The sequence below is a fragment of the Triturus cristatus genome, chromosome 3_1 (genome assembly GCF_964204655.1).
Source record: "Triturus cristatus chromosome 3_1, aTriCri1.1, whole genome shotgun sequence".
NCBI classification, from domain to species: domain Eukaryota; kingdom Metazoa; phylum Chordata; class Amphibia; order Caudata; family Salamandridae; genus Triturus; species Triturus cristatus.
Window position 1 is genome coordinate 1,005,502,451 of NC_140583.1, and position 13,990 is coordinate 1,005,516,440.

A 13,990-nucleotide genomic window follows, 5' to 3' on the forward strand; every position below is an offset into this window, starting at 1 on the left:
TGGGGCACCTGAAAGGAGCGGTTTTGGACGTTTTCGGGGTATGATTAGAGGGTATTCCAGGTGGTTCCTAGCGGATCTGCTTGAATGGGCGAGTAGCTTGGAACCTCTAGTTCTGATTTTACCACACGTATTCCTTTAGAAAGCAAGTCTTTACAACGAATATCATTGTAAAGGCATGCGTGGTATATGAACGCGTGGTTAAGACGCATTTGTGATTGGGACCGCGTTGTAGAGCCACACGTGGTTCAGCCCCACGTGCCTCTGTCATACAACCTATATGAACTGATCTCAGCGAGGGGTCATGGTTTTCATAAACATGGGGCCGTCTATCCTGGTCTCCAGATTGCAGGTAGCCAACGTGTTTGGTTTATCCCCGCCCCACACGTCTCAAAGAGTAAACCGGTGTTGCCCATGAACATTTACTTATCTGGTTGTATGTGTATTAAACAAAAATGAAATCTAAAGAACAATGCTCAGATGAATCTTCTTCATCAAACTTTTATGATGATTTTTTCCACCTAGAATGGTTATCACCAGGCTGAGAATCCAACCTGATGAAAGCCCATCTTGTTGACAAAAAACATTTCTTTCAGCTCGCAGTTTAGTTTCTTTGCTTTTCTGAGAGGGGTTCCCACCCTTCACCTGCCAATCCCTTCAGCTAGGTTAACCTTTTTGTTGTTTATTTTTGAGAGGGTTTATTCCATCCACTTAAACCTTCAAAACCTCTCATTAAAGCTGCCTTCTGCGCCTCATTTTTGTTTGTTATTTTATAAACATTTATTCATACAATTCCTATTGCAACTGGAATTGTAAGTACGTTTTTCTCCAGTCCCAGGAATCAATCCCAGTAACAGGTATTGAAAGCTATGCCTAGTATACCTTTTCCACAAAATCTTTCTGTTTTCGTTGTTAAATGTATTTTTTCCCGGTCTAATTTCGCCAGGTTGTCAATCTTCATTTTGGATTTTCGTCATAATGACAGAATTTCATTTGTGTTAATTTTCTGTTATGTATCTTAATGGTTGTTTGCCGGGTTCTTAAAAAACGTGTACAGCTGTTTTAGAGATGTACCATATATCCGCCACACGTTATATATGGAAAACAATATATATTCCAACAGGTTGATGACTCTTCGAGGGTCGCGTGTATGTGGAAGGGGCAGGCCTATGCCAAGCTGAAACCTAACATGTCACTGACTCATCTCCAGCCACACGAGAAGCTCAAAGGGGAATCTGGCACGTGATTTCTTGCCCCCCATCCTGACAGAATGTCTGGAGCACTGGTTTACTGTAAATTTCCTTGACATTGCTCAACAAGTGTTCTTCTGCCTGTTGAAAGAATGCACGAATACACATGTGCATCCCCTGTTCACACCATTGCTAGTGAGTGAGTACTCTTGCTGTGAGTCCAGTCAAGTTATAAGAAATGTAGAAAGTACTTTTTTGTGGACCTTCCCTCGCCCATGGGTGCCTTAAAGCAGCAATTTAACAGTGGACTGGTTCCACTACACTTGTGCATCATTAAATATGTCAAATCAGCTTTAACCGCTGCACCATCCACAATTACATTGTGGCCTACACATCTTTATGAAACTACATACCAATATGTTCTTTACCACCACAATCAACACAATACTATTGCCAATGCCTTTTCATTACCAGCTCCAGTAGTCTGAAAACCCTAAACTCAATTGCAACCCTCTGCCCTAACCCCTAATTAGAACCCTAACTCTAACCCTAACCATCTAACACACACCTTAACCCTGATTCCCAACCTTCTACCCCAACCCAAAGATTAACTTATTCTAACCCAGTCCCACAGACCCTATCCCAAACCCTCATCACAACTACAAACCATAGCCCCCAACTTAACCAATGTATATCGGATAATGTCAGGGGGGCACGTTCCAGCTATTCAACAAGAGAAACAATGCAACGGTAGACACATTAACCAGGCTTGAAATGCGGTATGCAAGATCTATTTTATTGGTCATGTGCAGCTTTCAAGAGGATGTTTCATTATTTTATTTTACAAATATTCCCAGAAATGGAGTTTGGAGTTTCTGCACTGTCTTATTATTAAATCTGCTGATGAGTCTGGATGTGTTTTCTGTTAAATAACAGCGGGTTCTTCAGAATATTGGTGCTGGTCGATGAGCCCATCAGTTTTCAGCCTGGTCATTCATGTTCAGGAAGGAGGTGATCTTATCTCTCATGCCCCCTTCAAGCATGTCCAACTGATCCTGGACTTGACGAGTGTATGGATCCAGATTCCTCTTCATGTCTTCAGCTCTCTGGATGATCATTTGTTTTAGATCCTCTCCATATGGGGAGGCTGACTGGCTGAACTCCTCGATCCTCTGGTTCACCTTCTTGTTAAAGTCTTCCAAGTAGGGTGATAAACTCTGCCCAATGTCGTCCAAGTGAAGTTTCTCCTTGATTTGGTTGGTGGAGGAGAGTATTTGCTGTCTCACATCTTCCACATTGACAGAGAACTTGGTTCTCATATCGTCTATGTTTTTCTGCATCTGGAAGGCCATGATCTCAATCTTTTGGTTGAGGTTTTCTTGGACATTCTGTGAGTACGGTGTCAAATGCTTCTGCAGCTCCTCAATGTTCTGCTCAATCTTCGCCAGGACCTCGTCACTGTAAGGGCCCAGGTTCTTCTTCATCTGCTGCGCTTTTTCACAGATCTTTCCCTGAAGTTCCTCAGCGTACGTGCTAAGGGCCAAATGCAGGTTGCCCACATTTTCTTGCAGTTTGGCTTGAAGCTGTTTTGCATATGGTGAGAGTTCAGTCTGGAGGCTGTCCATCTTTTCCTGGAGTTTGGCCTCAAGATCCTCAGCATATGGCTTGATCACTGCTTGAAGGTGGTCAACATTTTCCTGAAGTCTGGGCTCTAGCCCCTCAGCATACGGAACGAATGCTGCCTGGAAGTTATCCATATTTTCCTTGAGTCTGGCTTGAAGCTCCTCAGTGTATGGGGTGAGCTGGAGACGAAGCTCCTCTGCATTTTTCTGGACACGAGTGCCAAGTTCCTCGGCATATGGGGTGAGCGCCTGACGAATCTCCTCTGCATTTTCCTGTACTCGACTGGCAAACTCCTCAGCGTATGGAGTCAGCTTCAGCTGTAGCTCCTCAATGTTCTTGTTAAGCTGCTTGTGGATATCATCTGCATATGGTGACACCTTCAAGCGTAACTCCTCCAGCTCCAGGTGTATTTGCTCCTTTAGTTTCTCTGAGTCTTGGGAGAGCCGTGCATGGAGCTGGGCGGTGAATGGAACGAGCTGGCTTTGTAGGTGTGCAGCATAAAGAGGAACATCTTGGAGATTTTCCTGTAGGAGGGTGCTAAGGAAAAAAAAATCAAAAATTGATCAATATTACTATTTTAGATGAAATATCCTATATTTTTAGTATATGGCAGCTAACCCTTTTTTCTCCCCTTTCCTCTCTCCTCTTTCTCCAATATCGGTGTCCTAAAATTTCTTGCATCAACCACAAAGTCCATAATAGTCTTAAAAGTGTCTCAAGGAGGTCAATTCTCTAAGCATGCACTATACACGCATTTTGCTTAAATACCTTACTTAGTGAGTACAACAGCCTGGTGGGTTACTCAATTTGGGCATGGAATGGAGAGAAGCTAATAAGGGCATGGCTTGGGTAACAGTATTGTAAAAAGTAAAAGCTCTCTGTCTGTGTAGGTGAGGATGTTGTATAGAGAAGCACTAATACCTCTTAGAACATAACATTCAAGAATTCCACTTATATAGAATCCCCCCTTGTGCCCAATGTTACCAGTCCCTTGAATTCATGTACTGCTATGTGTTTTGGGATGCAGTGCCCAGAAGAGTGTATTCACAATAGGCCCATGTTCTTACCTTTGGGATAATTGGGCCCTGGAACCCTGTGATCTTATGCACGTTGCCCAACAAAATGGACCGTTAGGCTCGGGCTGTGAGGCAAAACCAAAGTCTCAAAGCTGGTGTGAGCAGCACTAGAGGTTAAAGAATTGTGATATAACTAAAAGCCCCCTGTCACTGCTGAGGTAAGCAGAAAATAGGAGCAAAAATGTATATGAAACCCATAGTCTTCAAAATAAAACTAGGATGCTATGAAAGCTGGAACAGGCATTTAAAGATGGGAGACATGTTAGATGAATACTGTAGAGATACAATAAGAAACCTCAGAACCTGTGGCCAAAAGAGGAGAGGTGCGGTTAAAGATTTCAATAGCAGGGGCATGGCTTGGCACCAGCCAAGATGGCCATGTACTAAGTGAGCTCCCTGTGACCCAACCTTTCATCCTCAACATCCAACACATTTTCTGACCCTGTCCGCAGTAAAACTACACCAGAGCATGCCACAGTGAGTGGTGGTCTGGTGCAAGTAATTATTTTCTCCCCGCTGATTGTGGACTGGGAGGACCGCCTCGTGTCGTAGGCTGTAACTTGCCGATCCCCACCACTGGAGGACCACATAGCTCCCCGGTAAGATCCCCAATAACCAGAGGTGAGCGCATAGGTGGGGTGTCGCCTCTCTGGCCCCCCTGCCTTTCCCCAGATGGACTGGTGCGATCTCTTAGAGGCAGACTGTGGGACTGCGTAGCCCACGGCCAGGACAGGCGGTGGATGTGGCCCACGGTGCGGCCCGAATGAGTGAATGAGGGGTTAGAAATGCATCGAAGATTGGGGATTACATGGCAAAGAGAACAGATTGCAGAGAAGCCCTGGGACAGGTGTGAATAGGGGAGGGGCATTGATCTGAGGATATCACAGGGCTCCCCATTTCTCGGAGTGCACAGCCTTGCCGGTGCTGGTGAGAGGTGGTGGCTCAAATAGCATACCGGAGTGGCACCAAGGGGTGCACTGCAAAGATGGAGAGATACAGTGGGGGATTACAGCCATGTGCCTAATAAGCTCAATTGATCTGTCTGGTTCTCTCCTCTCCCCGGCCCTCCCCTTTCATGCCTCTTCTCCTTTGGGGGCCTTCCCTACAAGACTTTTGGACTGGTGAGATGGGAGCACAGGGAGCCCGGCGGAGCCAGGTAGTGCCCTGCAAGTACCTGAAGAAAGATTCTTGATGCAACTTAAATGCACTGACTGAGGAATCACCTACAGGGCTTAGACGATGCCGTAAACAGTGCTATGTGACAGGACGCTAAGCTCTGCTTGGGCATTTAAAGGTGCCTCAAGAAGCTGGACCTGATTTGACTGGAGGAGGCAGTGGCTGCGGGTAATTGTGAGGCGCGGTGGCTCTGCCCTTTCGGCTGTGATGGCCCACTTGTACGTCATACTGATGATCCAACTGAGACGTGGCATGACAGGAGATCAAACAGGGAACTCAGAGGGCCCCAAATGAGGCTCAACAGTAAGGAGCTGTGGCGAACCCTAACCGAGCGACTTGCATTTGCGGTCATGGGTAGAACACGCTGGTGTTGGAGATACAGGCAGAACAAACAGAGACAACAGAACCCTCTCTCAGTGCAATCATGGCTGCCTTAAGCGATACTCAAGGGTACCATTGAACCAAAATTAGATTCGGTGACTGTCAATGTAAATCTCTTCTAATTTCTATAGGAAAGTCAATGATGCACTACGGCCACTCCTGTGGGATTGGGGCAGTTCAAGAATCGCACTCTGCAAGCTTCAGAAAGGGGTATATGAAGAGGGTTTGGTAGTCCAAGATATACACAAATATTACTGGTCAGCACAATTGATCGTAATAAACGACTGAGTGTTCTCGGTCAGTACTGAGAGTGCGTACCCTGTGGAAAAGGAGGCCATTGGTACTCGGGGCTGCTCCTCACTGCGATATTGAAAAGGATGTGAGGGCGCTCTATCGTTTCATACACAGCTGACGGTAAGGACATGGTGAGAAGCCACTCGATTCCTGGGGTGGGATGACAAACTGACAGACAGCGCTCACTTGGGGGACAGCGAGCTTCCGCAAGAGGTTCTGGATCTGAAGGGGTTCTCCAACCAGGAACTGATAGGCATTGAATACCTGGGGGATGTGTGGAGAGGGCAAGCATTACTCACATTTGAGGCTATATGGCAGGAGTATGGAATGGATGAATCGGAACATTTTAAATATTTACAATTGGGTCACGCTCTTAGGCACCACATACTGGAGATGGAGCAATTACCAAAGTTGGCACCTTTAGAAAGATCGTCTCCTACAGGACCCCATGACAGAGAGGGCGGTGTCCTTAATCTATAAGAACCTGAGAAATAATTCCCCGACCATCTGCAGAAGCCACAGGAAGCGTGGGAGGGAGACCTTGGACGTATAGAAGAGGAGGATTGGTTGGAGGCTATACAAAGTCCCAGATGGCCATACGAGCTCTGTTCCGCCTCATCCAATAGCAAATACTCCATTGATCATCCTATTCCAGTACACTACTGCATCGCCTCGGGAAGTGCGACACCATCCTATATCCCAGGGGTTGTGGTGAGACAGAGTCCTTTTGTCACATGCTCTGAGAATGTCTGGAAATACAACGCTACTGGAGGGAGGTGGTTCAAATTATGGCCAAAGCCACTGGACTCAACGTGCCGCTCACAGCCAGGTGCCACCTCCTATGTATAAGTGGCGGAGAGGAGTGGCATAAATTCCCAAAAATATGCCTTACATTGACCTCTAGGATTTCCTAGAGAACTTTAGCCTGGGCCCGGGGGGTGAGTCGGCTGCCACTCATTACAGGATGGGAAGCTGATGTAGACTGGTGCTAAAGGGCTGAACATGTGGTGTACCAGAGTCAGGGCTGCCCAAAGAAATGGGGGAAAGTCTGGGACAGCTGGTGTACATACAGGAAATAGAGGGAGCCCTCAAAAAATGGGGTGCATGATACCTTGGGTGTGGAACTGGGGTTACTGTTGAAATTCCATCATAAAGCGTTGCTAACAACTGTCTGCTCAATTCTTATTTAATGTATCCTAGTGGTAATGCCGCTCGTACTGTACTTTGTTCTTTTATTATGTCTATTCTGTACACGATAACCCATTTATAATTACTGTAGCAATGAGCAACTTAAAATACTTAAAAAAAGGAAAAAAATCAATGGCAGACAAAGGACAAATTAGAACCCACTTAAGGCTCTTGAGGATGTGAGTCGGGGTATGAGACTTTGAAGACGCTGCCTAACCTAAAGCAGGAAACCAGTGCTCATGAAAGCTGCCACTAAAATCTACGTTCTAATCCCTAAAAAGAAAGACAGGGTGGATAACATTCAAGCATGGAGTTTTAATAAAAAGGATTAGCACATGCGTGTCCATCAACCGAGCTTTGCAAAGGCATTTCTGAACAAATGAGCTTAGAAAAGAGATCTGACGATGACGTTAAAGAAAGACTGCAAGTCACATTAAAAATGTGAATAGGGTTTGAATGCGGCATTTCCACAACTAAAACATGTATTTATTTTGAGCAGGGGGTCTTCGTGGACGGTCCCAAAGAAGAGCAGTTGCTAGAAGGTTGTCTGACAATGGACCATAGTGAAGGGTGATAGGGTAGGACTGAGTAACATTCAACAATGGGACCTAATGAAATGTCTGCCCAGGACAGGTTTGTGTCTGGATTCCTAACAGTTTGACTAGGTTGAAAGAGGTCTGGAACAGGACGCGGTTGAGGGACATACAAGAAAGGGGCTTGTTGGTTCCATATCTGACAACGGGCCTTGGTCATCAGAAGTTGAACGGGGGGATCTGGCTAATGGATCGGTAAAAATAAAGCCAGTGTTGAGATTTCAATGGTTAGGGGTTATTTAAAGATGCTTAACCATGAGGCTTTAAGAATCCGTAACCATGTCACAATGCGGCTTATCCTAAGAAACTGTAGAAAAATATCTGTAGTGTAAGTATCTACAACAATAGGGAGCAGTGTAAGGATTACCAACAATGGGGCGTGGAGTAATCATTGTAAGCAACGGGACTTGCACGAGGGATAGTGACTGGTCATTGATTTGGTGGATTTTTTTGTTCGTACTGTCAGACAATGCTTACTTGAACTGTTTGCTGATTTGCGACTCCTGGATCTGTTGTGCTGCCCGCTTTGCGCTGCTGTGTAGTTCTTTTAAGTTATCCCAGAAGCCATCTTCCACCTCATCAGTGCCCACATCTGTGCAGGACCCTGTGGGAACAATAAACAGGAACAAAGGCACTTGAGAAAGAATCCATACATTATCTGTTTTATGAGGACCACCAGCCTGCCCTTCTTTTTGGAGTACACTTCACCAAGGGACAGTTCCACAATAAGGTTGCTACAAAGGCTGTCTTGTGGATCCATAATGAATGGCACAACACAGCACAAGGTTGCATTCTATGGGCTCAAAAAAGCCTTATTGCAAGGGCATGGGTGCACCCACAAGTCAAAATATCATTTTACCCATGACTTCGAAAATCCCTTCACCGAAGCAAATTTTGCACTTTCTGCTGAATTTCAGGCCAACCTCTATAATTATATATCAAGGATCAGTGCTGAATAGTTTACATGTGTGAAGGATGTGCTGAAATGGACCAATGGGGTTATGGATGTGAGATACCCATTGACGTCGCTTGCATTTACAGGGAGCTTTGGAAGCAGGATGGAAGACACGATAACTTTGAACCTTTGGAATATCCATGCGAAGGTATATTACCTGCCCTTGCCAGGATGTAGAGCCAACTAAATGCTACCCCTGGAGTGCGGTATGTGAAGGTGCCCAGGAACCACTCGGCTCAGACTTTAGATTACAACAGGTGGTGTTTTCTGCATCCGCAGAGCCCACCCAAAGACGGAAATCTAGGCCTTTGCTATCCTCCTCCCTTTAGAGAGAGGGCGAGATGGACTAGAGGTTCAGGGATGTTGAGCATTCAACCAGAAAACAGGGGGCATATTTACAAGTTAAGTGGCGAAGCATGTCGTTAAGCAAAGAAGGCTAACAACACGCTCCGTCACTACAGAAAATGCAGGGCTGCACGATATTCACTAGAATGTGGTGTAGCCCTGCATTTTCCCCTGCGCTGGCACTAAATTTAGCTGCCTAGCGCCAACACAGACACCCATGACCATAGTGCATTGCAGGGGAAGATTGTTTATGTGCAGGAATTTGTCCCTTCCTACGCATAAACAATCTTTAAATGCTGTTTTGTAGCTGCTATGTGAGCTGCTCAAGTTGCAAAACGTCATTTTTTTTTTTTAAATTAATGTTTATGTGCAGGAAGGGACATTGCTATTTGGCTGTTTCCATGTGTGCTGCACAGCGCAACACCCATAGAAACAGCAAAAACAAGGAGAAAATGAACATTTCTTCTCGTTTTGCCCGGTTAAGAGCAGGCTTTCCCTGGTCTTTATTTTGGTGCTGCCCCATATTTACGCCACCCTTGCAAAATCAATGGGTGTTGCAGTGGAACGCCCACAGCAACACTCATTGCCCTCCCCTTTCACGATAAGCATAGTGCGAAAGGGGGCCTTATTACAAGGCAGCGTTGAGCCACGCTGGGGGGCATATTATCAAGGGCTAGCGATATTTTTATTGCCGCGTTTGCGTCCGTTTTCAGACGAAATGCGACGATAAAAATATCGCTTTATTTACAAGAGCACGCTAACGCGTGTGTAATGGGATTAGCGCTGGCTTCAACATCGCATCGCCTTGCATCGCTAATGAGATGCAAGGGAGGTGTGTCCCGTGAAACAACATGGGATATTATCGTTAACCCAGCTTCTCACTATTTACAAGTATATCGCTAACACGCATCGCGATATTAAAATCAGCGCTAACCGGGTATTTCGCCGGTTTGTAACACCTGCTATTTTTCTTACTAAGCCATATCTATAATGGGAGGTGGATTGTTATGCTGAGTCCACGTCTCCCTATCTACAAGGTTTTCCCTAACGCGTTTTTCTATCGCTGGAATTCCGGCGATTTTCACTCTTTCCGCCGCTTTTGCCTGGATTTCTATTGCCTCGGCGATGCACATTGGTAACAGTGCGCTAACCGGACGATAGATTTTGGCAATAGTCTGCGTTAAAATTTTACACGCTAATTGCGGCCAGCGATAAATATCGCTGCCGCTTGATGATATGATCCTAAGTGGCTTAACGCTGCCTTGTAAACAAGGCGGAGCCTCTATCACCACCACAACGTCCTGAAAAGTGATGCTGTGGTGGCGATAGGGGCTTGTAAATATGCCCCCAAGTGCTCCCGGTACGGCTTCCGCTCTTGACTGCTTGAGTGACCCTCGGTAAAACACCATCCCCTGGTGCCAAAGTGGTTGCTAAATAGTGTTAAGTGCTCTGCAAATAAAGCTGACGTCATAAGCCAAGGATTCTGCTGTTACCTGTAATGGCCAGGAAGGCCAACACGACGCCGATGGATTTCACAAACATCTTCAGCTTCGAAAGGAGCTTCGGGGGGTGGAACCTGTGAGAGAAAATATTGGGTTCAGTACAAAAGGGGAGAGGAGGGGCTTAGAGCCGAAAAGGCTGCCAGTTGCCACGGATTGGGTGGGTGAGGGGCTCCCTTTATGCCGAGTTCCCAACATCAGAGCCACGAATCCCTCCATCAAACACCTCAGTCTGGTGAAATGCCAACCCAAGCATGTCTGGGAAGTTGCTGCCTGAGGTCTGAAGCCCCCACTGTACAGTGCAACGTCTTTAATGCCCGCATCCATCATCCTGGCCCGTCAGGTATCGACTCTTATCACTGCTGTATCTCAGGCGGCCCCAGCCATTCCGCTCACTCCATTCCAGTGTCTCCCATCTTCAGCGTGTTCACTGCCAAGGGGTCACCTTTTAACCATCGGCCTTTACCACTGAAGTGTCTGTGGTGCTCGGTGAACCTACGCCCCCCTGTGCCAGACCAACCCACCTTAAATCACGTGGATGCACTGTAACATGCCCCAACAACAGCCTCTCCCATAACTGCAATGTCTGAGCCCAGGCACCCTCACGCCTCATTAAACATCACTCCTCACTACGGTGTCTGAGGTGCTCACCTGTTACAGCCAGCACCCCGACTCCCTGAAGTGTCTATGGCAGTGCTTAATTTGAACCGGTGGTTTCCGGTGCTCGGCACCAGCACTTAATTCTCAAAACTCGTACTTATGACAGCCCACCACATGCCGGTGCAGTTTGCTTATTTTGAGATAAGCCCAGCAACAGAGAGTTTAATAACTCAAGAAACATTAAGCATGAATAATACCTGCCACCCATGCCTTTCTTATAGCTCTGTGTGGCCTGGAATAGTGTGAATTGTCACTCTTGTGGGAGTGTGATGGTTAGTAACTGTGTTGGTGCTGTCATTGGCAGTGGGTGGTGCAAGCTGCAATGGCCTCCGAGAAGGGCCCTGGCACGCATTTTTTTTTTTTATAAATTAGGCACTGCATGGAGCGCTGAGCCCCCCACATCCCCCCACTCAGCAGCCCCAATCCCTAGGGTCGACGGTCCTCTGATCTCACAGCCCCTCTTCCCTGCAGTGTATCATAACCCGCTCAGCTGTCGACTTTCACAGCCCTCTCATTTAGAAACCTCCAGCACTGAATTGTGTCTGTGGCTTCGCTGCCCCATCCTCCACCGGCCCCCAAGTCAGAAGCCCCTCTCAGGGCAGTGCCACTTCCGGTTAAATGCCTCCACCCCTTAAAGCAGCGAACCTCACCTCTCCTGTACCTGAAGTGCAGATGTGCACCTCCTCGGACAAGAATAGCCCCGCACCACAATATCTGGGTCTCTGGCATTCACCAGACCCTCGCAAGCCCCTCTTCCACAACTCACCTCTGGAGTCTACACCTGCTGGCTGGCCTCTGCTGGTACCAACCGCTTGTGCCTCGCTGGTATTTATACCAGAGTAAACGCCCTCACCTCTGGGTACAGCGCCCAGAGGAAGACCAGAAGGCGCCGCTGGACTTTAGACGCGGGCAGACGTGTCACCTGTGGACGATGCCTTGTCTGCTGGTGATGCTGCAGCCCTCGCCGGTGCCCTCAGTGGGTGACGCGCAGGGCACTGATCGCCCTGACTGGACTGCAAACCAACAGCGGATGGTAATATGTGGAGCACACGTCCCACATTTCACCGATCGAGCACAAAGTGCGAGCTCGACCCTCTTCCCTTTTACAGGGGCCACCGCATTCGATTTTATCTGCAGTCATTTTTAAATTCCGTCCTAGCCTTTGGAGTGATAGATTGCTGCACATAGCGACCAGAAGAGGCGCTGTAAGGAAAGCACGAGTGTCCAAATTACATATACAATAACAGGGCTAATTTATTTTCGTAAATTTAGACAGTTTATTACTTCGTAGTCTGTGACGTCAGAGGGCAGAGAGGGAAGGCAAAGAGCAGACAATGTATCTTGGTGGGTGGGGCACATGAAGGCAGAGGGGAGACTGAGGGATGGGGAGAGACATCAATTAGTTGATTAATGCAACAAGAGGGGCGAGGGGTACAACAGTGAGGCACGAATGTCTTTCGAGAATCGAATGGAATCTTAGTGACCATGTGGCGATTTGGGGGAAAGAGGGGTTGGTCATGCATAGGTGAGAACATCCACCAGGCCATTTCCTTGGTAACTCTGGATTTCCAGTTATAAAAAACTACAATAGAAGAAAAGCCTTTGGTGACCCAATCCAAAATACCCGTTAATCTGCTAATTTTTTTTCGGGGGGGGGGGGGGGGGGTACTTACAACTAAGATACATCTGGAATGCTAGACTAGGGTGTCAATGTAAAGTGTAATGGCCCCCCACCAGCCTTTTGCTGCAGATGCTGTGGTAATTGACCTGAAAGTGTGCTGAGTCCTGCTAACCAGGTCTTAGCACCATTGCTTTTCCCCTTAAACTGTAACTGTGAATAGGTACACCCTATTGGCAAAGTACTTTTACACCCTGGTAAGGCCCTAGTATATGTTACTGGTGATATCCAGGGCAGGGATGTAAAAGGGGTGCCAGGGGGAAACATCCATTACAACGCAGGCATTACAATGCAATGCCTTTACAACGCAACCATTACAACGCAGGTACACTTACCTCGCATGATTTAACAACGCATGCCATTAGAACGCATATATAGGTACAACGCATGCTTTTACAACGCATTGGTGAGTATTGTATGGTAAGTGTTTGTTATATTTTAAGATAATGCATGTTAAATTATTTAAGTAATATTTATTTATTAAACATAACAATTTATTTATAGTTCATAATTTTTTTATAAATTCATATTGTTATTTAAGAGTTAATATCGTTTTTAATAATAATACATAATTTATGGAATAGTTATAAGTTACGAGTACATTAATACTCAGGTATTAACATTAATGCCACTATTATAATTAATATGGAAACATTTATAAAAAAATATTTTTAAATATAAGATTAAAAAAAATACACAAGTATTAATTTTGTTGGTAAATATTTAATTTTGATGATAACAATTATTTACTTCATTTTAAGGTTTAGGTTAACATTTTTAGTAAATTAGTACTCAGGTATAAATAATGTTCTAAGTATTTATTTGTTATGTGAAACTTAAAGAAAGTATTATTATAAACTAATTAAATATCATTCAATATTTTAAATCAAAAAGTATATAGAGAAAAATAAAGTTAATGTTATGTTTAAATAATATTACTGTTAAGAGTAAATTATGATTAACGATATATATATTTTAATTTAAAATATATGGAATTAATTATTAATAAATGTAAAAAAATACATATATATATATAAATGTTTAAAATAAAAAATAATTAATTGGTATTTCCTATTTTTACTAAAGATAAATAAACATGTACAGAGAAATAGGAAACAGGTCATTTCTTTTTCAGAATTCTTTACTGTTAATTTAACATATTTATAATCATTGTAATAAATTCAGGAAAATATATAGAAAAATAGAGTATAAATTAACATATTTTGTAAAAATAGTTTTGTAGAGTAACATCTTATAATACATTTCTTAATAAGTTTCTCACGCTTTTCAGTTGTTTTCAATGAGAGAAATTGTCGTTTTTTTCATTTTTACTAA

The 13,990-nt window shown here is 45.0% G+C and overlaps 1 protein-coding gene across 1 annotated transcript; it reads right to left on the minus strand.

Annotated features, from left to right (window-relative positions):
• Positions 1–1,962: 1,962 nt before the first annotated feature.
• Positions 1,963–11,820, minus strand: LOC146861416 (uncharacterized). The gene is made up of 4 exons (XM_085645716.1): positions 11,744–11,820; positions 10,312–10,394; positions 7,996–8,122; positions 1,963–3,347 (listed from the first exon to the last, which is right to left on the minus strand). Exons 2-4 carry the CDS (start codon positions 10,358–10,360, stop codon positions 2,162–2,164), a joined length of 1,362 nt encoding a protein of 453 aa, XP_085501842.1. The 5' UTR covers positions 10,361–10,394; positions 11,744–11,820; the 3' UTR covers positions 1,963–2,161.
• Positions 11,821–13,990: the final 2,170 nt, after the last annotated feature.